We start from the raw sequence: 27375 nt of genomic DNA, 5'->3' as shown, positions 1-27375 counted from the left end.
CAATGTCCTGGAACGCTCAACTCTAATGCCCCAGTGTCTAAGCACTACTATGCCCGGCTTGATGTACATATTTAGCTGTCTGGAAGAATGTAAATAAAATAGGACTAAATGGAGCTTGTTTGGTTTTTGAACTCATAGTTTATGCATTCTTATGTTCCAGCCATTTTAACATGTGTCTAAACTCATAAAGAGAAATTGACAGAAAAAGTGCTTTGCAACACCATATGTTTTCAATTGCTATGCAAAAGAGTAGCCTCAAGGAAAGAATAAAAGCAGGTTGATTTTCCCTTCTTAGGAACTCTGGACCATGAACCCACCACTCTTGGTGTTTTCTGTGTATCTGCTGTGGTTGAAATGTTGTCACAGTGCACCTGCTTGGAAGGACACAGCTGCTACAGACGGAAACCTGAAGAGTACGTTTGGCTTATCTGCCCTGTTTATGAGTTTGCCTGTCCTGTTGATGTTTATAGGGGCTTGCAGTAGCAGTTGAAAGATAAGTGTATTTATTCATTACATTTCATAGTAAAAATTTCTCCAGGACTTAAAACCAAGTACTCATGATGTCAAACATCTGGGTAAAAATAGAAAACGACAGTAAGTCTCCACAAGAGAGCCTTCACATGAACAGGTGTTTGTTATTATGCAGATGAAACTTGCCAACTTTTGCCCACATTTTCTTTTGTATTATCCAAATGTTTGGTGTCATCTTGACACATTTTCAATGAACAGCAAAACACTTTCCTGGCATCTAAAAACTTAAAACAATCTGTGTCATTATTTTTTAAAATTTATTTCTTTATTATGTATACAGTGCACATTATATCACATTATAGATGGTTGCGAGCCACCATGTGGTTGCTGGGAATTGAACTCAGGACCTCTAGAAGAGCAGTCAGTGCTCTTAACCACTGAGCCATCTCTCCAGCCCCTGTGCCATTATTTTTTAAACTGGTCAAGGGGTAGGTTGTCATGCCAGTAAATCTGGTTGTTCTGTGCCCTTAATCTGTGACCCTTGTTTGGTGATATAGATTTGAGGCATTTGACATTTAGCAAATAAATTAGCTAAGATGAAGTTGATTTTGAGCCTGTAATTAAATTCAGAGGCAAGAATAACATCCTCAAAATGCCACACTGGCTAAAGAGAAGACAGAATGGCAGGGAATTTATACCCACCAAGGGCCAGTTAATGGTATAAAAGAGACTTCTATTAGGTTACTAGTGAACCGTGTGCTATATAACATACATTTTTAGTCTGTTGGCTTCTAAAAAGGTAAATTCTTCACTGTGTTTAAATTCCTCTGCTGGGTGTTTCATATAAACTATCAAGAAAAACTCATATTTTTGTTCTAATACAAACATACTTGACTTTCTGGTGATAGCAAAAAATGGATAAAGAAAAACAGGGCCTTGGGGAAAATGACAAGACTGAGATCAAACAAGATTTGTTCAGACTGGTGGTAGTGGCGCATGCCTTTAATTCCAGTACTCGGGAGGCAGAGGCAGGTGGATTGCTGTGAGTTCGAGGCCAGCCTGGTCTACAAAGTTAGTCCAGGGCAGCCAAGGCTACACAGAGAGACCCTGTCTCAAAAAAAATTTTTTTTGTTCAGGAGCTCCCATGTGAGAAACAGAAGGCAGTGGCAGAGTGGCAGCTGCCATTTAATTTGTCATGTGTGCTTTAGAGCTCCAGGCTGTATACAAACAATTAGGCTTCTATTTAGGGGGCACCAAAAACTGGTGAAGTTATGGTGTTTTACCTTTTTTTTGTTGTTTTGTTTTTTTGAGACAGGGTTTCTTTGTGTAGCCTTGGCTGTCCTGGACTCACTCTGTAGACCAGGCTGGCTCCGAACTCATAGCAATCCACCTGCCTCTGCCTCCTGAGGGCTGGGACTAAAGGCATGTGCCACCACGCCCGGCTTGAAGTTATGGTTTTCTAATCTGATCAAATTAAAAGAAACTCCAGCCAGGCGTGGTGACACAGGCCTTTAATCCCAGCACTTGGGAGGCAGAGGCAGGCAGATGACTGAGTTCAAGGCCAGCCTGGTCTACAAAGTGAATCCAGGCTAACACAGAGAAACCCTGTCTCGAAAAAAAAAGAAAGAAACTCCAAACATGTCTTTTTGGTCTTGCAGAGGCAGAGGTGGGAGAGGCAGATGTAGGAGAGGTGAAGACGGCTTTGATTGGCATTAAGCAGATGAAAATCATGATGGAAAGTAGAGAGGAGGAGTATGCCAAACTGATGAAAACCTTGAAGAAATGCAATGAAGAAAAGCAGGTACCATCACTGAAAACCACATGTTTTTAAGAACATTTGGGTTATAAAAATTGCAACAATAAATATGTGCAATTAATGAGAGACTTTTCCCTATGTCACATTTTCTGAGGAACAGTTTAGAGTTGAGAACATGAAGGAAGCTTTACACTTCCATATCTAGCCATCTTCCACAGGACCGTGAATACGAGGGTTTGAGGATTCATGCCTGGTTAAGAAGGCTGCTTTTCCAGAGTGCTTCATTTTTAGTCTCACCTGAGTTAAGATACCGAGTCAAACATGTTTGAAGTTTTGGCTAGATCAGTGGTTTCTTAATCCCCATTACCAAAATTAAATAAAAAAAAATAGATACCACTCCTAAATACCCTTAGAGTTCTTACGTGCCAACGTCCTCACCTTTGGGAGAATCTATGATAGGATGCAAAACCCAATGTTTGTTTTATCTCTTAAGGTTCAATTTATCTCTTGGGTTAGGAAAATAGTGGTCAGTTTAAGTTTTCCTCATCAGCAGCAGTGTAACCAGTCCCAAGTCACTAAGAAGGAATTGAGCTCCCTCCCCTATTTCTTTTTCCTAACTGCCTGGTTACAATTTTTTTTGTTTTTGTTTTCTGGTTTTGTTTTTTTGTTTGTTTGTTTTTTGTTTTTTGAGCAAGGTTTCTCTGTGTAGCCTTGGCTGTCTTGGACTCACATTGTAGACCAGGCTGGCCTTGAACTCACAGAGATCTGGCTGTCTTTGCATCCCAAGTGCTGCAACTAAAGGAGTGTGCCACCATGTCTGGCCTTTTCTTTTTCTTTTTAAGAGTTAGTTTAGTTGCAGGTCATCAAGATGGCTCAGCGGGTAAAAGCACTTGCCACCAAAGCCTGATGACCTGAGTTCAATCTTTGGAACCAACCTGGTGGAGAGAGAGAGTGGATTTTCACAAGCTCTCCTCTGACCTACACATGCACACCATGGCAACCTGTGCCACACACAGAAACAAGCACACACACACACATGCACACACACACACATACATGCAAACACACACACACATATAAACACACACACATGTAAATAAATAGAGAAATGTAAAAAATGTTAGTTTAGTTGCAACTAGGTAAAAATTCTTTAGTCCACCTGAGTCCTCTGAGAAGAGACCTCATTATTATAATTAGAAGACAAGTAAGCAGAGAACTAGGGTAACCCCAGCAAGTAGAACGAGGGGACCTCTTCCTAAGGGTCCTTACACAGTTGGCAGGTAGAATGTCTGAAAGCACTCTAACAAACCAGAGTTTATAAATAGCATGCTGGCCTAGCACATTTTATTATATTTATTTTTTGCATTGTCAGTGTTTGTAACAGGGGCCTCTACTACTGAGCTACATCCCAGTCCCATGTTATTTTTCTATTTTCAGTTTTTGAGGTGCTGGCCTCTACCACTGAGCCACAATTGCCACTACTGAATGCCACTCAGCCCAAGCAATCTGGCATTACCATGGCTCATCGTCGCACCCCTTCCCCATTAATCAATACTAAAAACAAATATTTTTAAAGGATTTATTTATTAGCCATGCAGTATTATGTCAGCATGTATGCCTGCAGGCCAGAAAAGGACAACAGATCTCATTATAGATGGTTATAAGCCACCACGTGGTTGCTGGGAATTAAACTCAGGACTTTCTGAGAAGTAGCCAGTGCTAATAACCTCTGAGCCATCTCTCCATACCCCAAAACATATATTTTTGCTTGGTTGGTTTGGGGACTTTGAGACAGAGTCTAACGTAGCCCAGGCTCCTGATTCCCCTGCAACCACCTCTCAAGTGCTGGGATTACAGCATGCACAGCACTAAGAACATCTTAGTTTCCAGTCAAATAAAAAACCTCAGAGCTCTTAAACAACCCCACTGCATCCCCAGTGGTAACTCTGTGGGATATTTCTGTGAAATGAACCTGTCCATGCATAGAATATTTAAGGGAATCAGAAGGGACTGGAAAGACATTCCCTACTTCATCCATAGGAATGCCAGTTTCCAAATCTTGGAAGCATGTAATTTGGACTCTACTGGAGACAGGAGTAAGCCTAGAGTCATGAGTTATAACAATGTGCTTAGCTTCCTTATCTCACCACCAAAGCCTTGTGGGACATATTTCATTGTTGTTCTGAACTGCAAACAATAAGACAAGTATTATACTAATTTGCCCAACAATATACAGTGACTTTAGCTCATAAGTAGGAATACTAGGATTTTGGGTTAAGGGAACAATGCGAAAAATATTCAAAACTGGAACTCATTGAAAAAGTCCAGGATGCCTTCCATTATGAAATAACCATTTTAAAGAAAAATATTTATCTTATTTGAGAGAAGACACAAGAGGAATTTGATACCCTGGAATTGCCACCAGACGTGGATGGTAGAAACCAAACTCTTGTCCACTGCAAGAGCAGCACTCTTAGTTACTGAAATAACCATTCTTAAGAAGATTCAAGGTTCCCACACTGTTCTGAACAGCTCAAGAGGGCATAAAAAACACTATCATCCACAAACCCTGCCTGTGTCATGATGTGCATGTGAGAGCTAATAAGGGATACAAGAAAAAAAACAGGCCTTTTTTGCTATAGAGCTGTGGGGGCCTCCAGGGCAGAACTGGGACAGGTGTCATTGCAGTTGCCTCCTCATCAACAATAACAAGCCCTAGCCAAGTGCCACAAGGGGGCATGCTTGGAATACAGACAAGAAGAAAAAAACCAATCATTGTAACTCATTGGTTATATACAAGAATTGCGCTCTCTTGTAGTGTCTAAACACATAAAATGATTTAAAGAAGCTTAAATTAGAGAATTAAAATACCATTTTTCAAAGACTTCAAGCCCACCTTCTATATCCATCATGGACTAACCATGCAGATAGAGAAGTCAAAGGTAATCACCATAGCTCCCAAATAGAGGTGATGATGTCTTTGCTAATTTGCTCATCCACATTTACTGCAATGTCCATCATACAGCAAGTATTCAATGAATATTGGTGAACTAATGGACAGATAATGACATTTTCATAATATTCAATAAAGGGTCATTCAGAAATCTCTTTATCAAACTGAAAATAGAGGGTGAAGATAAAAAAAAATACTGAAACCATGAAGAGGGTCTCAAACTTAATTTCTGTTGAAACCAGGTCTTATGCATCAAAGGATGGCCTTGAACTCACTAGGTAGCTGAGGATACCTTTGAACTTCTGGTCCTCCCTCTTTCACCTTCTGAGAGCTGGGATTACAGGTGTGTGCCACTGTGCCTGCTTAGGTGGTACCAGGGCTTTGTGAATGCAAGGCAAACACTCTATCAACTGAGTTCAGCAATGCAACTAAGGTATACATAGACTCAGGAAATGGAAATGAGACCTCTGCTTGTACATTGTAACCAGGAGGCCCTGAAACTCATGAATGAAGTGCAAGAACATCTGGAGGAAGAAGAAAAGTTATGTCAGGCATCTTCTGTGGATTCCTGGGATGAATGCAGGCCATGTCTGGAAAGTAACTGCATGAGATTTTATACAGCTTGCCAACCTGGTTGGTCCTCTTTGAAAAATATGGTAAGAGGAAAAAGAGAGCTCACTATTTGAGGGTTCTTAAGGCATTCGGGCCATCTTGATTTTTAAATTATATTAATTTTTAAAATAGAGAGTAACACCATCTATGTATCACCAGTTGTGTGTGCAGGACTTACATTTTAGAATAACCATCAGTGTTTATTCCCTTGTTAATTACACTCTGTAACTCTTGTAGAAATGCCTTGACTTTGCATTATACTCACTGTTTGTGGGCAGGTTCCCAAAAGACTGTTAAGCCCTTTGACAACAAGGGCCATAGCTTATGTGTCTTCTTTTGAGGAAGAATCCAATAAATATCTGCCTTATTGCTTTTTTTGTTTGTTTGTTTTTGTTTTTCGAGGCAGGGTTTCTCTGTGAGACTGTGGCTGTCCTGGAGTTCACTCTGTAGACCAGGCTGCCTTCAAACTCACAGAGATCCACCTGCCTCTGCCTCCCAAGCTAGGGATAACGGCGTGTGATATCACTGCATCGCTGTCTAATTGCACTTTCAATCATAGTACTGCAGTCTTTTATTTAAATCTTCTTTAATAGTTTATCCTAAAAACCATGTATTTGAAAATACCTCCCCCACCTCTCCCTCCCACCCTTTTTCAATTCTACATGTACCCCAGGCTGTCCTCAAATTCAGTATGTAGCCAAAGATGACCTGTCTTCCTGATTCCACTCCCTAAGTTCTGGTCACAGATGTGTGCCCTACACTTAAGCTCATTGCTCCCTCCCTCTTTTGGTTTATGGTGCAAACTCTCCCCTGGAGATGTGTCCTAGGTTGGCCCTGAGTCCATGACCCTTCCACCTGAGTCTCCCAAGTGCTAGTATTACAGACGTTCAGTACCATATCATCTATTTCAGTGATCTTTTCCTCTTCTGTGTTTTCAAGTAAATGTGCATGCCTGCACGTTTCCTTTTGCTCTATCCATGTGTTCTGTAGGACTGGCATGTTTTCTTTTTAATGTCCTTTTGCTATCTTCTAGGCAGAGGGTTACACAGAGGGTGGTGGCTCACATAGGATGAGCTGTGCCCCAGTAACATCTCTGGCCTGGATTTTCTTCCCCCCTTCAAAAAGTAAGCTGTATATGAAATGGAATGGAATTTTATTCTTCATATTAATATATGCAGTAATTACACTATACTCTGGCTTGGCAGTGCCACATTCAGTTACAAAAGAACAGCCACTAGAATAAGGAATATGTCACGTTAATTTGATGACACTGTTGATGGCATCTGCTCTACTTTTACATCTATGGACATTCTCTGATGTGCTATAACATAATGACATGACTGCTGGAAATAGAAGATATGGGGGACATTCTCATTTGGGCCAGAGATGTAACCTTATGAACATTTCTTGGGGCTTGTTTTTGTTGTTTTCTGAGACTGGGTATTGCTATGTTGCCAAGTTCTTTCTCAATTCCTTGGCTAGAGTAATGCCCCCTCTCCCTAAGTCCCTAGAGGAGCTAGAGCATGTGCCACCTTGTCCAGCTTTGAAGTTTTAGTTCCTCCCCCTCCTCCTCCTCCTCCTCCTCCTCCTCCTCCTCCTCCTCCTCCTCCCTCCTCCTTCTTTTGAGTTTTGAGACAGGATTTTTGTATAATAGCCTTGGATGTCCTGGAACTCTCTTTGTGACCAGGCTGGCCTTGGACTCAAGGAGATCTGCCTGCCTCTGTTTCTCAGAGTGCTGGGATTAAAAGCATGTGCCACCACAACCAGGTTTTGAAGTTTTATTTGTATAGATGGAATAAGTAAACACAAACTGGCAGAGGGAAGGCAGGAATCCATCCAGATTTCTTTCTGAAAAAGGCATAGGTCCTACACAGATTCCTGGATAATTGTCTGAACAGCAGGAGGCTGATGCTCCAGAAGTAACATTCCATAGCTGAGAGCACTCAAGACATTCTAGCACTGTGCTATAAAGATTTAGATACTGCATAGTGCGCTGCTGGATAATCGCCTTCCACTGAATGGTACTCAGAACTCTGTGACTAGGATTTCATTCCTTTGACTATAACAAACTGGGCATTATCACTGTCAATTTACAATTGTCACTAAGCAACCTAATATATAACTACCTATTCCTAAGCTATATCTAACATCTATGGCTTAGTGTAGATATGGTCATCTTTTTCTTTTCATGAATTAATTTTTTCTTTTTTTCCTTTTTTTATTTTATTAATTTATTGAGATTACAACTTAATTGTTATGCCATCACTTATATCCTCCCGTTCCTCCCTCCCTCCTGCTTTCACCCTATTCCCCTGCCCTAGGTCTATGACTGAGGGGGACCTCCTCCCCCACTATATGGTCATAGGCTATCAAGTCTCACCTTGGTAGCCTGCTTATTCTTTTTTTGAGTGCCGTCAGGCCTTCCCACCAAGAGAAGGTGGACCCAGTCATGAATTAATTTAGAGATAACAAGAAACAGAGTATAAAGACAGTAATATTCTACTACGTAATCAAAAACAACAACAATAATAACTAGGAGGTGAAAGATAGTAGCATTCTTTATAGTTCTAAGGCAAATTTTACAGTAGTCTGTAGTCAGTGACCTGTCAGCTGCTGCCAGATCATCAGGTTATAGCTTGTCTACTATATTTTGACCTTTTTAGCTCACTGTGAGGAAATCTAAACCAGGAGAACTTCAGGACCCATGTCCACAGTTAAAGTTAAGACCATCTATAAGAATGGTAATATACCACCTCAAAGTCACCTTTTCCTAGTTCATACAGAACTTAATTTAGAATGACTACCATAAGCTAACTTAATTTTTTTCATAAAGAAGTAGAACAGGAAGAAAAACATCTTTGTAAAAGTAACTTTCATTTGCCGAATGTCATCTTGGAGGCTTACAGCCTCCACCTGCTAACCCAGTCCTAGTTCTGGAAGCTTCTAGCCTACATACAGTCTAATCTAGGCCTAGAATGTTTTGCGATCTGAGTCTTACTGCTGAATAAGCTCACCCTTTCTCTCTGCCTGAACTCTGGCAGGCTGGTTCAACTTAGCTGTTCCGACTCAAACTCCTTTCCAAGCTGACTCAATCTGGCTCTGAGTTTCTCATTGAATTGCTCTGCTTGTCCTCTAATTAACTCTAGTCATCTGTTCTAATCTCTGGATTTTTCTCATTCTCTGGTTCATTCTGTCTTCACCTGTGTCTAGCTTATTTTCTCTTCAGCCTGTTTCTGTAAAACTCTCCTGGTAAAACTACCTCCTCTTTCTCATTCTCTGTGCTGCTCCCTTAAGTAGGGTCCATTTCCTCTGCATCCTGTAAGAGTCGGCCATATCCTATTCTGTCAAATCTTTCTCCTATTTGTCACTTTGTCTGCCACTCAGTTAGATATCACTTTGAAACATGGGTGCTTCCTTCTACAAACTAATTTTACCTTCATTGTTTGGAATTAAAGGTGTGTGCTAAGGGTGTGTCTGTATTTCAGCCTGGGTAGCCATGTCGCTGGATTAAAATTCTTCTACACATATTTATTTTAATTCCATGTCCCACTCTACTCCACAGATGGAGCAATTTCTCAGGAAAATGTACCGATTTCTGTTTCCTCACAGTGAAGATGTGAAGGACCCCCCTCCCATCAAACAGCTGACCGAGGACGATCTACTAGTGACACAAATGGAGAACCTGTTCAGCCAGCTGACTATGGATGTGAAATCTCTCTTCAACATGAGTTTATACGTTTTTAAACAGATGCAGCAAGAATTTGACCAGGCTTTCCAATTATACTTCATGACCAATGTAGACTTAATGGAGCCATACCACCCAGTTTTACCTAAAGAGCTAACCCAAAAGGAAGAATTTGGGCAAAAGTGGGACATTCCCAACTTCTTACACCTGTTTTATAATTTCAGTATATCTGTTTATGGGAGAGTCCGAGATATAATTACGAAGACACTGAATGTAGCTGAGGATTCGTGGGAACCACACAAAGGCCAGTTACTAAAGACCCCTCTCCCTCTCTCCTTTTCTTCTCCTCTTTTCTCTCTTGCTCCTTTTTTCCTTTTGCGGTTTTTTTTTTTTTTTTTTTGGTGGTATATGCTGGTGTATCTACATACTCATGTGCTCAGTCATGCATTTGGTGGACAATTCTGCTCTTCTGTTCCATCCAACCTCTATGATAACTGGATATCTAAGGTCCCTGTAAATGCAAACATTGAAAATAAAGGCTACAAATGGTGGTACATGCCTTTAACCCCAGCACTCAGGAGGCAAATGCAGGCAGATTTCTATGAGTTCCAGGCTAGCCTGCTCTACATAGTGAGTTCCAGGCCAGCTGTAGATACATAGTAAGACTATCTCAAAATAAAATTGATTAATTAGATAGAACACAGTTTTGGAATACAGCTCAGTAGAACACTTATCTAGTTAGCATGTATAAGACCCTGCTTAAATCATGCATGGTGGTGCACACCTTTACTCCCAGCACTCGGGAGGCAGATCTCTGTGAGTCTGAGACCAACCAGTCTACAAAGAGAGTTCCAGGACAGCCCATGCTATTACATAGAGAAAGCCTGTCTTGAAAAACAAAACAAAAGACCCTGCTTAGTTCAGTCCTTAAGAAACCAACAAACCAACCTACTTAAAACAACTACACACAAAAAGACCTATGTTACATTATTAACCTTTTCTGTCTCTAAGACCCCTCCTCTAGATGTCACACAGCAAGCCCAACAAAAGATAAATGGTCCTTTCCCAGGTAGGCGAAGGTGAACTATCGATCAATCAGTCAGGCAGAGGCCATAGGCCATTTAATGTGACTTATAGAAAATCAATTTTCTATACAGGTGGTTAGTAAGGAATAAGAAATCATCCCTAGAAAATCTGCTTAATGAGGAGAAATTTTGAATTTGGAGATAAGGTTTGTCTGTGCAGCCCTGGCTGTCCTGGAACTTACTCTGTAGACCATGCTGGCCTCTGACTCAGAGATCCACCTGCCTCTGCCCCCCTAGTGCTGGTATTAAAGAAGTATGCCATCACCTCCTGGCTGTGTGAGAAAACAAAAACAAAAAAACATTGAGCTCTGCTCCTTGTGGTGGAAAGAATTAACAATTACCTGGAGTTATCTGTGTATGTGCTGATGTTCCCAGAACCCATGAGCCCCATGTTACAGGATAAGAGGAAAGTGGGGCCCAGACAGAGCTGAGGTTGTGAATGTGCTGACCTCAAAGCATGGACCATATTCTGGATTATGTAGGATTCGATGTAATCACAAAGGTCCTTAAAAGTGGGAGGGACTATGAATGTAGTCCGTGGTAGAGTGTTTGCTGAGCACACACAAGTCCTGGATCTGATTGCAAAACGTACACACACAAAAACCAAAACCAGATGCTCTCAAAAGTGGAGCAAAGAGCCAGGAAAAAACAGGGATGGCATCATGGGAAAGAGGGTTGTGGTATGATGTCACTCATATTGTGCCCTGGTGTAGGTGGCATCTAGAAGCTAGACATAATTGCACACTAGGAGTTTCCTAAAAACTGTCACAGAATCAGCCCTGCTGACACCTTGGTAATGATCCAGTGTTAGTATCAAGTGTTAGACCCACAGCAAATTTCTGACATACAAAACGTCAGAATAATGAGTTTACACTGTTTCAAGCCACTCTGTGGTACTCTGCTATAGCAGGAAAAGGAATCTAATACACAGAGCTTGTCAAGTCCAGTGGTTAATGATGAGCTACTAGTGTTGTGGGTCAGAAAGCCATCATGGATGGGCTTAGTGATCACAATCATACTAAAATCTGAAATTATAAAAATAGCTGAAACTGGTAAGAGAACCCAAAAGAAAAGAGGAAATCTTTAAAAAACATTCTAAACTATCTTGACACTTAATGCTATTTTAAATTTTATTAATTTTATATTTTTTGTAATTCTTCTGGAAGGGTCTCAAAAATTTTAACCCAGTGATTATTTATTTATTTATTTATTGGAAACAGTGTCTCATGTAGCCCAGGTGAGCTTGAATTTTTGATGTAGCTAAGGATGACCAACTTTTGATCTTCCTGACTTTACCTCCCAAGTACTGCGGTTATATGTAAGAGCAACCATACCCAGTTTACTAACCTACTATCCATGAAAGTATATGTATATATAATGCAAAAATGAATGGTACTGTTATAAGTACCACCTGGTTTAAAACATTTCTACTGTCTTTCAAATTCCTATATAGTTCCAACTATAGTTTTAAATAGTTTAGTTCTGGCTAACCTTAAACTTGATGTGTAGCCAAGGAATCTGGCCTTGAATTTTAAACAAAATTTTTTCTTAAATGATTTGCTATTTAGCAAGTAAAGGTAAACCTATGTTCTAAATATATATATATATTTGTTTTTTGTTTTGTTTTGTTTTGTTTTTTTGAGACAGGGTTTCTCTGTGTAGTCTTAGACTTGCTTTGTAGACCAGGTTACCTCGAACTCACAGTGATCCACCTGCCTTTGCCTCCCAAGTGCTGGGATTAAAGGTGTGTGCCACCACGCCTAGCTAAAAATATTTTTTTTTTTAATTGGAGAATTTCGTCCCTACATATAATGAATTTTAATCACATACACCCTATCCCCTCTCCTATAGTTCCTCTACCCTCCACATGGTGGCTCACAACCATCTATAATGAGATCTGGTGCCCTCTTCTGGTGTGCAGGTATACATGCAGGCAGAATACTGTATATGCAATAAATAAATAAATCTTTAAAAACAAAACAAAACAAAAAACTCATTGAGTCCATTTAGTGCATGAGTGTAGTACTAGAATATGGCTATCTTCTGAGGAAGAACATTCTTGAAGAAAACTTGCTCTCCTCATTCAGCAGCCATCAACTGCCACTAACTCCTCAGATAAGAGTAGTATTTTATGATCCCCTCTCCCATCCAGCCTGAGATTTTGGTTGGCTTGTTCTTGCATAGGTCGTATGCATGCAGTCCGAGCCACAATGAGTTCATGTGTGCTATGGCGCTATCATGTCCCCAGCAAAGGCTCTCACAACCCTTCTGACCTCTTTTCTGAGATAATCTCTTGAGTTTTAGATAAAAAAAAAAAACCTTCCCATTTAGAGGCAAGCACTCTATAGTCTCTTAGTCTTTGAATGTTGACCAGCTGTGCGTCTCTGTATTAATAGCCATCCACTGCAAAAAGAAGCTTCTCCAATGAAGGTTGAGATACACTAATTTATAAGCGTAAAGAAAAGAACTTAGAGGATGTTCTACTGGTCTTTCCCTGAAATATCTCCCTCGCCTCATAGCCCCTTGTAAACACAGATAGAGACAAAAGTAGTACCCACATATAGGAGTGCCATGTAGCATTCATTTCTCTGAGTCTGGGCTATTTGACTCAGGATAATTACTTCCAACTCTATCCATTTGCCTGCAAATTTAATGATTTAATTTTTCTTTATAGCCAAATAATGTCCCACTGTGTATATATTTTCATTATCCAATATCACTTGGTAGACATTTAGCTTTCTACTTCCTGGTTATTGTGACTAGAAAAGCAACAAACATAGATCAGCAAGTATCTCTATAGTAGGATGTAAAATCCTTTGGGGATATGTCCAGAGATGCCATAGCTGGATCACATAGTAGATATATTCCCAGCTTTTGAAGAATCTTCCACCTGATTTCCACAGTAGTTGTACCAGTTTGCACTTCTACCAACAGTGAGTGTTACCTTTTCAAAAATCAATGCCAACATCTGTCATCTATTTTTTAATCTTAGTATTTTGATTTTGGTAAGATAAAAATCTCAAAATGATTTTATTTTACTTACTTTATGTGTATGGGTATTGTGTCTACATGTATGTCTGTGCACCATGTGCATGTCATGGTGCTTATGAAGGCCAGAAGAGGGATCCTCAGGCACTAGAGTTACAAATGTTTGTGCTGGCAACTGAACCCTGATTCTCTGCAAGAACAGCAAGGACTCTTAACCCCTGAGCCATCTCTCCATCTCTCAAAGTAGAGTTTTAAATTTCACTGATGACCAAGGGTGTTGAACATTATTTTTAAATGCTTTTGCTGACCATTTTTTTCTTTTGAGAAATGATTATTTGTGTTCCAATTTTAAGATATTCATTAATTATGTTTATGAGTACATTGTCTTCATGTACACCAGAAGAGGGTATTGAATCACAATACAGATGGTTTTGAGTCACCACGTAAGTGCTGGAAAATGAACTCAGGACCTCTGGAAGAGTAGTTAGTGCTCTTGACCACTGAGCCATCTCTCCAGCCCCCGTGTTCCAATTTTTAATTGGGTTGTTGGTGTTCTTATTTACTTATTTTAGTTTTTATGTATTCTAGATACCAACTCTCTGTCAAACGTAGAGATGGTAAGGATTCTAGAGGCTGACTTTTCATTTGAATGCTGGTGCTGTACAAAATCTTTTTAGTTTCACGAAACCTCATTTGTCAATTGTGTGTCTTAATTCTTGTACTACTGAGGTCCTATTCAGAAAGATCATTCCTTTGTCTAAAAGTTAAAGCATATTAACTATTTTCTCCTCTTTTAGATTCAGGGCATCAGGTTTTATGAATGTCTTTAATCCATTAAAATAGAGGGTGCAGGATAAGGATATAATGTCATTCTTTTACATGGTATTCAGTTTGACTAGAACATTTGTTGGATATCCTGTATTTTCTCCAATATTTAATTTTTTGGGTTTTTTTTTTTTTTTTTTGGTCAAAAATCAAGTGCCTGTAGAAGTGTGGGATGATATCTGGGCCTGCTAATCTATTACATTGGTCAACATCTGTTTTTATTTTATTATTTATATTATTATTTATTTATTGGGTTTTGGGGGGTTGTTTGATTGAGACAGGGTCTCTTTATATAGCCTTGGCTGTCCTGGAACTCATGTTATAGACCATGCTGGCCTCAAACTCACAGAGATCTACCTCGTATGCCTCCCAAGTGCTGGATTTAAAGGCATGTGCCGCCACACCCTGCTTCTATTTCTTTTCTTAATGCCATACTACTTTTATTACTATGGATCTATTGTATAATTTGAAATCAGGAATGGTGATATTTCCAACAGTTTTTTTTATTTTAATTTTTTTATTAATTTATTCTTGTTACATCTCAATGTTTATCCCATCCCTTGTATCCTCCCATTCTTCCCTCCCTCCCCGTTTTCCCCTTATTCCCCTCCCCTATGACTGTTCCTGAGGGGGATTACCTTGCCCTGTGTATGCTCATAGGGTATCAAGTCTTTTCTTGGTAACCTGCTGTCCTTCCTCTGAGTGCCACCAGGTGTCCCCCTCCAGGGGACATGGTCAAATGTGAGGCACCAGAGTACATGAGAAAGTCATATCCCACTCTCCACTCAACTGTGGAGAATGTTCTGACCATTGGCTAGATCTGGGAAGGGGTTTAAAGTTTACCACCTGTATTGTCCTTGGCTGGTGCCTTAGTTTGAATTCCAACAGTTTTTAATAGAATATTTTTTGATGTCTTGAGTCCTTCATGTTTTCAGATGAATTTTGAAATTAATTTATCAACTACTGTGGACAGTTACATTAGAATTTTGGTGGGAAAGTTGTATTCTGTTTATAGATTGCTTTTTTAGCATGGCCGTGTTTATGATATTAGCCCTAGCAACATGTGAGTACAGAAGGCCTTCCCCTCTTCTGGCGTCTCCTTCAACTTCTTTCTTCAGTATCTTAAATTTTTCATTATAAAGCTTTCACTTCTTTGGTGAAATTTATCCCAAGACTGACTGATTTTAAGTTTATGGTGATTTCTTTCTTGGTATGTTTGTCACTGGTATACAGAATGAGATTTGATGCCATATTCTGGAGTTCAGGTGTACATGCAGACAGAGTACTATATACATAACAAATAAATAAGGAAAAAATTTAAAAAAAGAAACACTACTGATTTTTCTGTGTTAATTTTATATCCTACTTCTTTTATGACTATGATATTGCCAACACTTGGCCTTGAACTTTTGGTCCTTTTGCCTTTACCTCTCAAGTGCTTGAGTTACAGACGTGGATTACTATGCCTAGATTCTAAGATTTTTAATTTTTTAAAACAATTTATTATTTATACAATAGTCTGTGTGCATGTATGCCTACAGGCCAGAAGAGGGCACCAGATCTTCTTCATGGTTATTAGCCACCATGTGGTTGCTAGCAGTTGAACTCAGGACCTTTGGAAGGACAGCCAGTGCTCTGTGCTATCTCTCCAGTCCCCAGGTTTTTAAATTCTTAATCTGGCTTAATTTTGGTTATTTTTTAATAAAATAAAGTTGTTTATTTAATGTATGTTAAGTGTGTATACATGTATGGGTGCGTACCCTTGAAGGTTGTTTATCAGAAGTCACCTACTTGTTTTGTTTTTAGTCTTTTTTTTTTTTTAAATGTAGCCCTGACTGGCCTCTAATTCAGAGATCACCTGCCCCTGCCTCCTAAGTGCTGGAATTAATCTTCTCATTGGTCTGGAACTCAGCAAGAAAGCTAAGCTAGCCAGGCCAGTAAACCCAGTAACCCACCTGTCTCCACCTCCCAAGCACTGGTATTGAAGGCACACACACTGAAAGTACAGACTTGGCTTTTTAGGGGTCCTAGGAATCAAATGTTGATCCTCAAGCTTGAGTAATAAGCACTTTACTGATGTAACCATCTCCCCAGTCCTGTATGGTGAAATTCCAGGAATGTTTATGTGTGAATGTGGTATTCTCTACAGAGTTGGACCAGAGAAATAAGACTGCAGACAAGTTACCTGAGCAAAATGGAGGAACATGTGAGGAATTTTCCCAGAATTTATCTGGATGTTTCAAATTTCATAAAAGGTGCCAAAAATGTCATGATTACCTATCTGAAGGTAAGTAACTGTTTTATCATGTCTTTCTGGTGTGTGTATTGCTGTGTTCATGTGCATGGGTACATGTGCACACATAGGCCTATGCATGCAGAGATCAGAGGGAAACTTAGGTGTTATTTCTTAGGTGATATCTACTGTTTAGTTTTCTTTGAGACATGGTTTCTCACTAGCCTGGAACTCACCAAATAGTCTTAGTTGGCCAGCCTGAGCTACAGGTCATATCCTCCCTAGTGCAGGAACTCTAAGCACACCACCATGTCTGACTTTTATAAATTGGGTTTTGAAAGTTCGACTCAGGGCTTCATGCTTTCCTAGCAAGCACTGTAGCAACTAAGCCTCTCCCAGCCCTGCTTTTGTACCTTTTGTTTTGTTTTTGGTTGGTTTTTGTTTTTTTGTTTTTGTTTTTTTTTTTTCCTTTGTTTTTGAGACAGGGTTTCTCTGTGTAGCCTTGGCTGTCCTGGACTCACTTTGTAGATCAGGCTGACCTTGAGCTCACAGTGATCCACCTGCCTTTGCCTCCCGAGTGCTGGGATTAAAGGCGTATGCCACCACTATGCCCAGCCCACCTGACTATTGTAAGGATGTTCCTTATAAAGGTTTACAAACAATTACTCGTCCAATGTATGTAAACTAATTCTTCTATTTTTCTCAATTTCATCACTGTGGATTTTTTGTATGTATGATTAAAGGCTAAAGAATGTGTTATGATGGGTGGCAGTGGCACACACCTTTAATCCCAGCACTCGGGAGGTAGGTGGATCTCTGTGAGTTCAAGGACAACCTGGTCTACATAGTGAGTTCCAGGACAGCGAAGGCTACACAGAGAAACCCTGTCTCAAGCAACAACAACAAAATGTGTTATATATATATTTTATGAACATATACAGAAGGGAAAAAGAATGATCAAATTAGGTCAACTTCCTTATGTTCCAAAGAAAAGAAAAATCGACTAATGAAGGAAAATGCATGGAAGTGGAAGGTAATGTTTAGATAAGGACATAATTTTGTAAAGTGTAGTTCTTTCCAGTTAAATTAAGTTGAAAAAGTGGATCTTCCTCAGAAGTTCCAGAAAACTTGTGTGTGTGTGTGTGTGTGTGTGTGTGTGTGCACGTGCGCGCGCACACACACTCTAGCTCTGGCTAGAACTAACCTTCCCAAGGCTAGAAACCTTTTTTTTTTTTCATCCCTCCCCTCATTTCTCTGTCTTTCCCCTAACTCCCCTAACTCCCTCCCCAGCCCCAGACACAGACTGTAATTTTTTCTTATAAAACTGTTATAGTTTTGAAAACCATGAGTTAATACCAAGATGTTGCAAGGCAAAAATATTTTATTTATTTATATTTTTGGACATGCCAGACTTGCATGCTCCTCAGGAGTAGGAGAGTGAAGGAGGCTCAGACTATAAAAAGGAAAGTCTTTTTATGGCAAATGAGGAAGTGATTAAAAGAACAGAGTTCTGCAGTTATTTTTATGATCATGAGAAAGGTAAATGTTGTAGATATATGGTCAGACAGTCAGGAAACGTTTTATAGTCAGTCAATTCTTGGAACCATGGAAGCAATTTACAACGTGTAATTCACAAGATTATTGAAGAAGAACAAATCAAGAAAACCAAGCTGAGCTGGGCAGTGGTGGCGAAAGCCTTTAATCCCAGCACTCAGGAGGCAGAGACAGGCAGATCTCTGAGTTTGAGGCCAGCATGGTCTACAGAGTGAGTTGCATGACAGCCAAGGCTACATAGAGAAACCCTGTCTGGAAAAACAAAACAAAACAAAACAACAACAAACAATTTGACCTAATGGAGAGATGGCACAGTGGTTAAGAGCACTGGCTGCTCAGAGGTTCTGAGTTCAATTCCCAGCAACCACACGGTGGCTCATATCCATCTCTAATGCCCTATTCTGGCATGTAGGCGTACATGCAGATAGAGCATTCATAAAATAAATTCATAAAATAAATAATAAAAAAATGAGGCTGGAGAGATGGCTCAGCGATTAAGAGCACTGGCTGCTCTTCCAAATGACCCAGGTTTGGGCTGGAGAGATGGCTTAGTGGTTAAGAGCACTGACTGCTCTTCCAGAAAACCCAAGTTCATATCCCAGCACCCATATAGCAGTTCACACCTATCTGTAACTCCATGATCTGACACCCTTACACAGACGCACAAGCAGACAAAATGCCAATGCACATAAAATAAAATAAATAAATGTTAAAAAAAAATACATAAACATGCACTGCCCAAACGACCTGGGTTCAATTCCCAGAGCCCACATGGCAGCTCACAAATGTCTGTAACTTCAGTTCCAGGGATTGTGACATCCTTCATACAAATGCCCAGTCCCTGGTATTGATATTCCTCTTTTCCCTCCCCCTGAGCAGTAGTCAGGTAGCCCTGCCCTCTCACTGGCTATAGCACTCTGGAGGGTGGGCCCTGCACCTTGCCTGGGCAACACAGTGGAGCTGACCCTGATGATTAAGGCACAGGTGAGCCAGCCTCTAGGGTGTAAGAGTGGGAGAACTGTCTCAGGCCCTCACAGGCTGCAGCACTTGGGAGAGTGGGTGCCCACCCCTCCATGCCTTGACTGGGAAACACAGTGAAGTTGGCTCTGGAGGTGTGGGTGCAGGTGACCCAGCCTCAAGGGCATGAGAATAGGAGAGCTGACCCTGCCTCCTGCTGATGGCCGCATTGGGTGGCCTAGCCATAGCAGTGCTGGAGAGCCCACCTTTGTGGTGTGGATAACGGAGAACTGGTAGGATGACCAGCTCCAATACTACACAGGACTCTTGAATTGGCCACCCCAAAATCTATATCATCTTCTAACAGTTGGGATGTGTGAATGGGCTAGTCCAGCTGATCCAAAGCTGCAGAATCTCCATGACACAAGGCAACAACAGGATAACTTGGAGGAGTCCCCATAAGATCCAATATTTGATGGTTTCACAAAACCAGAGATCTTGAGCCAGATCAATGACTCACTGCAATGAACTTTTGAAAGTGAAAATGTGTAGACAGAGAGATATACATTGGGACACACATACTATAGCTTCCATGATAAGATGTTTTCTATGCTTTGTTGTTGTTGTTGTTGGTGGTGGTGGTGGTGATGTGTGTGTGTGTGTGTGTGTGTGTGTGTGTGTGTGTGTGTGCATGCGCACGTGTGTGCTTTATCTTGGGAGGTTGCAAGATCAAAGGGCGGATATGAGGGGATGGGGAGATGAGCAGGACTGGAGTTCACGATGTGAAACTCACCAAGAATCAACAAAAAAGTTTTTATGTATACCCTGTTCTGTCTGCATGTACTCCTGCAGGCCAGAGGAGGGCATCAGATCTCAGTATAGATGGTTGTGAGCCACCATGTGGTTGCTGGGAATTGAACTCAGGACCTTTGGAAGAGCAGGCAGCACTCTTACCCTCTGAGCCATCTCTCCAGCCTCAACAAAAAGCTTTTAAAAAGGAACTATTTAATAAGCCTTTGTTTTTCCATCTATAGATGGTCTGTGGCAGCCATTCCAAATAATGTATACATTGTGTCTTTTCTGTATAAAAAAAAATCCCCCTTTGATGAGATGGAGAAAATGTGTTGTAGAAGGGACAGATAAGGGTCTTATGCATTAGCCAGTGTTTTGGAAGGAAAGGCTAATGGTCAAGAAGGCCTTACATTATGCAGCAGGGGGAATAGTCCTGAGCCACACTCCTTAAAATATAGTTGATAAGCATGTGAGATTTTATTTTTTACTTTTTTAGATTTATTTATTTATTATTTAGAAAGTAATCTGCCCACATTTGTGCCTGCATGTACACCTGCCCACCAGAAGAGGGCACCAGATCTCACTATAGATGGTTGTGAACCACCATGTGGTTGCTGGGAATTGAGCTCAGGACCTTGTGGAAGAACAGACAGTGCTCTCAACCTCTGAGGCATCTCTCCAGCTCAGCATGTGAGATTTGAAAAAAGAAAATATTTTCGTTATCCACCCACTTATGTTTTATAAAACCATATAGTTAACAATTAATTAAACTAGGTCTCATTTGACAGTGATATTGGCAATATCACTTACTACAAACAACAAGCATTAACTAAGAACTCCAAATCTGCCAGGCGTGGTGGCGCATGCATTGCGGATCACTGTGATTTTGAGGCCAGCCTGTGTGGGAAGGAGTGTAAGCTTTGTCCCAGGTGAAAGCAATCTTGGCGGGTTTTGCCCCTTGGAAACACCACAGATACGTTGTGATAGACTGGGTGGAGCCATCCGGGTCTGAAATTCAGGAAGCGGACTGGGGACTCGGGCTGTTGTCGATGAGGGGAGGGATCCTGACCCAGACGGGCCATTGCACGCCAGAGAGAGACACAGGCAGAGAGGAGAGGAGAAGGCTGCAGTTTTTGGAGCACGGATCGCACGTTGATTGGGGAGACCAGCTTACAGGCCAGACCAGTGTGCAGGCCAGAGACACCTGGGGATCTGTCCCGTGGAACAGATACTGGAAGGTTTATTCTTGTTTCCCTTTAACCCTTTCCCCCTCTTGTATAGGATAGTTTGATTGTATAATAAAGTCTAATTGTTAAGAAACAGAGCCAACAAGCCTGGTCTACAAAGTGAGCCTAGGACAGCCAAGGCTACACAGAGAAACCCTGTCTTTAAAAACAACAACAACAAAGAACTCTAGATCTTAAGTCCACACAAGCACTTCCAAGTTTCCTGGACCTTTTCTTCATTGTTTCTTTACCTCTGTGCTAGACTGTCCTGATGTACCTGAGCTACACATAGAATTCCTTGAGGCCCTGAAATTAGTCAATGTATCCAATCAGCAGTATGACCAGATGGTCTGGATGGCCCAGTATCATCTGAAAGACACAACATATCTGATGGAGAAGATGCGAGAGCAATTTGGATGGGTGTCTCACCTGGCAAGCCACAACGCAGTGACTGAGGGCATCTTTAATTCAACAAAGGTAAGGAACACACAACAGGAATGGCATGTGCTACGTCTATTCTGCTAGTTACTTACTGATTACAACTGAACTTGAAAACAAGCTGGAAAGGAATACACATAACTCCATTGTAGCTGTGATCCAAGTCCACTTGACTTAATGTAGTTCACGGTGTAGAAAGCTGGGTATGCTGGCTCACATCTTTTACATTAGCTGCCTGTGATGCTAAGATAGGAAGATCTTTAATTCAAGGCCTGAATGAACTACATAGTGTGTTCTGTGCCAGCCTAAACAACTTAGTAAGTCCCTGTCTTAAAAAAAAAATTTAAAGGGCCACAAATGTAGCTTAGTGGTGCATTTACTTAGCCTTTCTGGGTCCTATACTCATGGTAGACAAGGTCATAAAATACAAAATGCATTTCAGTCTATAACGACTAATTCTTCTATAAGTATAGGTTTGTAGCTGATAGTGACAACCCTAAGCTGTTTAATGCAGAAAATTTGTAGGCAAAGTAGAGTTCAAAATTAGACACCATGAGCTAGAATAGTTAAGTGCATTTACTGTTCTTGAGAGGACCCATGTTTGATTTCCAGATTTACAATCTCTCTTAATTTCAGCTCCAGGGGACACACTCTTCTGGCCTCCTTAGGGACCAGGTATGCATGTAATGTACAGACATAAATTCAGGCAAAACATCCATATACACAAATACAGATTTTTAAATTATACTCTAAAACAACAGCTGAGAAATATTGGAAAAGGTCTTTAACCTTTCTCTTTTTAATTTTTATTAAAAAATTATTTATTTATTATGTAAACAACATTCTGCCTGCATGCCTGCAGGCCAGTAGAGGGCACCAGATCACATTATAGATGGTTGTGAGCCACCATGTGGTTGCTGGGAATTGAACTCAGGACCTTTGGAAGAGCAGCCTTTGCTCTTAACCTCTGAGCTATCTCTCCAGCCCAATTTTTAACCTTTCTAGCCCTCAGTTTTCCCACTAAAATGGGAATAATGGGAGCCACATTAAAATGTTTGCCTCTGTTCCTTAGTTTTTAAAAAGTTAAATTATGGCACTTATTTATTTTTGATACAATAAACTAAATCACTGTCTTAGTTAGGGTTTTATTACTGTGAAGAGATGCCATGGCCAAGACAACTCTTATAAAGGAGAACAGTGAATTGCCTGGCTTACGCAGTTCAGAGGGTTAGTCCATTATTGTCATGGTGAGAAGCATGGCAGCATGTAGGCAGACATGGTGCTGAAGAAGGAGCTGAGATTTCTACTTCTTGGTCTTCAGGCAGCATAAGGAGATGGAGTGTACCACACTGGGCTTACCCTGAGCATATATAACCTCAGAGCCTGCTTCCACAGTGACACACTTTCTCCAGCAGGGCTAAATCTCCTAATAGTGCCATTCCCTATAAGCATTCAAACATATGAGTCTATGGGGGCCGTATCTATTCCAACCACCACCAGCCAACTAATGTCAAGGCTAGAGAATTAAATTTTGGTGGCTCAGTGGATAAGGGCACTTGTTGTTTCTACAGAGGATCCATGTTTGATTTTTAGGAAACACAGGGTGGCCCACAACTGCCCATAACTCCATTTCCAGGAGACCAGACCTCCTCAGGCACCAGGCGTGCACATGCAGTTATACAGACATATTGTGAGTAAGACATACAACATAAAATAGATCCAAAAGGTTTTTAAATTAAATATCATCTAAGAACATGCTGTCATCTTAAGTTGTATCTATGCTGTGACCCCCACATTTGATCTCTTTGCTGCATAAAACAATGGCTGACTTCGTCCTGAGCCATGCATGCCTATGACCACACACAAATTGCCTTAATTATACAAAAGTGCTACATTGCTTCCTATGGTGTTAGCATTGGGTGGAGGGGTCCTAAGAAGACCTGGGTGCAAAACATACAGGCCATAGCAACTGAAGATGCAACGGTCTGTATATATGATGCTCTGTAGAGGAACAAAACTGAGTAAATATTACAAAGGAGGCTTATTATACTGACTTTCATGATGTGCCCTGAGTAGTTTAATAACGGTGATCTGCATAGTCAAGAGGCTAAGAACCAGTAGCTACTCAGCCTACTAGGCTAGAAGCCTCAGCAACACCCCCTCTAGTGATGAAGGTATGGAGGACTCGCGGAGAGTCATCATCCTCATTCCACGCTGGAAGCTAAAGAAGCCGGTCTTGACAGCAGCAGAGGATAGCAGTGGTGGCTGCGGCAACAATACAGACAATGCACTCACCAGGAAGGCCTGAAGACAGGCAGCAAAAAGCAACAGCTTTCCCCTCTGACCTTTTTAGATGAGGGCAACTGTTGGAAGGTGCCACCCACTTGATGGGATGGTCCTTCCTCTACAATTAATCTATCCAGAAAATACTACAACAGACTCATCCAGAGGCACGGCTCTTAGTTGATTCCAGCTCTGATCAAGTTGACATCAAGGTTAACCACCACAGTGCCCTAGTTGGGTTCCTGTTACCAAATCCTGTTCTAGCCACGGACTGTGTTTCAGAACTCTCTGGTGAACCTAGGTGCAGCTAGAGATGGTTTGCAGCAATGATCATATTCAGCACCTCCTCCGTCTCTGTTCCAGGGTGCTTCAGCCTGTTTTTAGGGAATCTGACATTTCGCTCTTTGTCAACCTACAAGTTGTAGCCCATGCATAGTTTGAAAACTAAGTTTAGCTACTCATAACAGTTTTTTTTTTTAAGTTGTTTGTGGGAAATGCCTGCAGTCTTCAGCACTTAAGAGTTAGACACAAGAGGATCAGGAATTTAAGGCTGGCCTCAGTTATGAAGATTTTGTCTCAAGAAATCAAAACAAGCTTAGTATGGTGGTGAACACCTGTAATCTCAGCAGTCTAGAAGCTGAGGCAGGAGGATTTCAGAGAGTTCAAGGCCAGTCTGGGATATATAACAGGTACCAAACTAGCTAGGGCTACATAACAAGACTGCCTCACCCCACCTCAATGTGTGAGGGTCTGGGCTTCATCCCTAGCAGGTCATGAGGCAGATGGGATAAAAAGAAAAGAGGGGAGGAAGGGAAGGAGGAAATGGAAGACTAAGCAATTTTTAAAGAAAATAGGTTGATTCACCTCACAATTCTGGAGACTGGAAAGTCCAAATTTATCTTCTGAAGTGAGCCATGTGTTGCTGTATGCATGCCAGGAAGGAAAAGCCACCAATATGGAAATAGAACTTGTGAGAGAGAGACTGAGGAGTGGTAAAAGGGGAGGTGCCAGACTTGCTTTGTAACAACTTGTAGCCCGTGCTTATTAGTAACTGATGCTTCTAGATGTGACTAGTACATCTCTCGGTAACATGACATTGATAATCAAATTCCAATATGAGTTGTGGAAGGGATAAATCACATCTAAGCCACAGCAGGTGATACTGCTACTTTCTCCAGTTTTCAGATGAAGCACTGAACACTGTGCTCACACAGAGCGAGCACTAGAAATACCCATGGTGAGAAGCAGTGTGGGTCTCTCCCAAGAATCAGTGGACTCAGCTGCTTTGATAAAAGAATGGCCTATATAAGCCATTCTTCTCAAGGCAGCTCTTATTTCATCATGTTAAAAAAAAGTACAAATCATAGACCTGCAAGTGTTAAAAAGAAGCCTTCTGAGGCCGGGCATGGTGGCGCATGCCTTTAATCCCAGCACTCAGGAGGCAGAGGCAGGCAGATCACTGTGAGTAAGGGCCAGCCTGGTCTACAAAGTGAGTCCAGGACAGCCAAGGCTAACACAGAGACCCTATCTCCAAAAAAAAAAAAAGCCTTCTGTATGAACTTCACAAATTATAACAAGTAAAGTTATGGCCCTTGCTTATTTATAGTTTTTTATAGATATTTACTATACAATTATGTACTGGGTTAGGCACAAATGTTTGTGGCATTTCTTATATGTTAGATTTACTAAAAGGCAAGTAAATCGATGGGCACAGGCTATTCCTTTATAAGCTGGAATTGCAGCCAGGTGTGGTGGCATGCACCTGTAAATCACAGAGCATGTTGGGAAATGGACACAGGAGGATTAGGAGTTCAGGGTAATCCTCAGCTATGTAGCAAGTCCAATGCCAGCCTGAACTATATGAGATACTATGTCAAACAGCAAAAATAGAATTATTAAATTTGCTATTTATGTTTTTGATAGAGGAATTTATTGGAAAGTGTTTTTTTTTTCCAAATAGTTCTCTTGATGTTATATCAAATTGTATTTAATGTTTAGTTCCATCAAAATGATTAAAAAATACATTATATGCACTTGGGAACTTATTAAGAGATTAACTGGACTAGGCAGGGTAGCATATGCCTTTAATCCCAGCACTCAGGAGGTAGAGGCAGGTGGATGGCTGTGAGGCAGCCTGGTCCAGGACAGCCAAGGATACACAAAGAAACCCTGTCTCAAAAAGTCAAAAAGAAAGTAAAGAGAGAGTAACTAAACCAGGTACTGTAGCACCTGCTTGAAGGTGTGGCACTCAGGGCTGAAGCATGACTGAAGTCACCCTGAATATATAATGAGACCTTTTAAAAAAAACAAATCCAAATCACAGAAAACAAAGAGAGAGAGAGAGAGAGAGAGAGAGAGCCCTCAAGAATACAATGTGCATGCCACTTGATTAGTTCTTACCAAATGACACATAAAACCACAAACTGTAAATTTCCTAGGAAAATTACAAAAATTTGCATTCCACATTAATGTCTGTAAAGCAAACAATAGTAAATAGTAAACATTCACCAGTTCAGGTTAGTTTTCTGGTTTCTCTTGGAGATGAGTAGTGCCTCGTGTGAGTGGATGTCAAAGGACAGCTTGTGGAATTGGATTCTGTCCACCCATCATGTGATACAGGGACCTAACTCAGACTATCAGGCTCGGCAGCAAGCACCCTTCTGTTGCAGGATCTTTGATCCCATTATGATCCCTGAGATTGTGAACTGTAAAAACCTGTCTTTTGTTTGGTGTAGTTGAGCCCTAACACACACCTTTAATCTAAGACCTTCCTGTACACAGGATTTAATAAAGTTAACCCTAGGTCAAGAGGCAGAGCAAGAATCCAGCTGACAGGGATTAAAGAGTAGGAGGGACTTTGAGTTGGCGGGTGTTTAAAGCAGTGTGCGGAAGTAGAAGGAGCTTGTTTGCCCTTTAGCTCTTGGGCTTTTAGCTTTTAACTCTTTGGCTCTTCAGCTCCTTGGCCTTTAGCTTTTGGGGATTTTTTGAGCTTTGAGCTGGCAAGCCTTTGGCCTTGGTTTGTTTTTTTTTTTTTTTTTTTTTTTTGTTTTTTTTTTTTTTGGCCTTTTCCTCTTGGGCTGTCAGCGGAGCTAGTGAGCCTTTTGGGCCTTTTCCATCAAGACATGAGCTGAGTAGAAAGGTCAGTTGGGTGCTTTCTCTGCCTCTCTGAGCTCACAGGTTTTCACTGCAACACCTGGCCCGGGTCTTTATTGGTAAAATGGAACAATACAACACACTTCCCCACTGATGCATTTTGTTGGCCTATGTTATTAATTTTGAATATGCACTAGGGTATGAAAAGCTTTTTATCTATAACCTTCTTCTTCAGGCAGCTCTGAACAGCCATGAAGGAAATTCTTCCAAACAGGATGGAATTACGGTAGACTCAACCCTTCTGCCTTCCCCTAACTTCACACTCCAGAACTTACCTGAAGAAAGTGCTGAGAACGCAAATGTCATTGACTATGTGGTAGCAAAAGTTCTGCGGCATTTTAAAGGACATTTTAAAACTTGGTAA

The 27375-nt window shown here is 40.9% G+C and overlaps 1 protein-coding gene across 1 annotated transcript; it reads left to right on the top strand.

Annotated features, from left to right (window-relative positions):
• Positions 1-307: 307 nt before the first annotated feature.
• Clul1 (clusterin like 1) lies at positions 308-27375 on the top strand. The gene is made up of 7 exons (XM_051153695.1): positions 308-422; positions 2136-2272; positions 5669-5836; positions 9355-9781; positions 16525-16662; positions 21400-21614; positions 27187-27375. Exons 1-7 carry the CDS (start codon positions 308-310, stop codon positions 27373-27375), a joined length of 1389 nt encoding a protein of 462 aa, XP_051009652.1.

Source organism: Acomys russatus, chromosome 12 (assembly GCF_903995435.1).
Source record: "Acomys russatus chromosome 12, mAcoRus1.1, whole genome shotgun sequence".
NCBI lineage: Eukaryota > Metazoa > Chordata > Mammalia > Rodentia > Muridae > Acomys > Acomys russatus.
This window is presented reverse-complemented; position numbering and strand designations above follow the sequence as displayed.

Bases quoted from the DNA above. Each gene is read 5' to 3' on its own strand.
- Clul1 (XM_051153695.1), top strand. From the start codon at position 308: ATGAACCCACCACTCTTGGTGTTTTCTGTGTATCTGCTGTGGTTGAAA. The intron at 2,273-5,668 runs GTACCATCACTG...CATTGTAACCAG, and splicing joins AATGCAATGAAGAAAAGCAG to GAGGCCCTGAAACTCATGAA. The intron at 5,837-9,354 runs GTAAGAGGAAAA...TCTACTCCACAG, and splicing joins GGTCCTCTTTGAAAAATATG to ATGGAGCAATTTCTCAGGAA.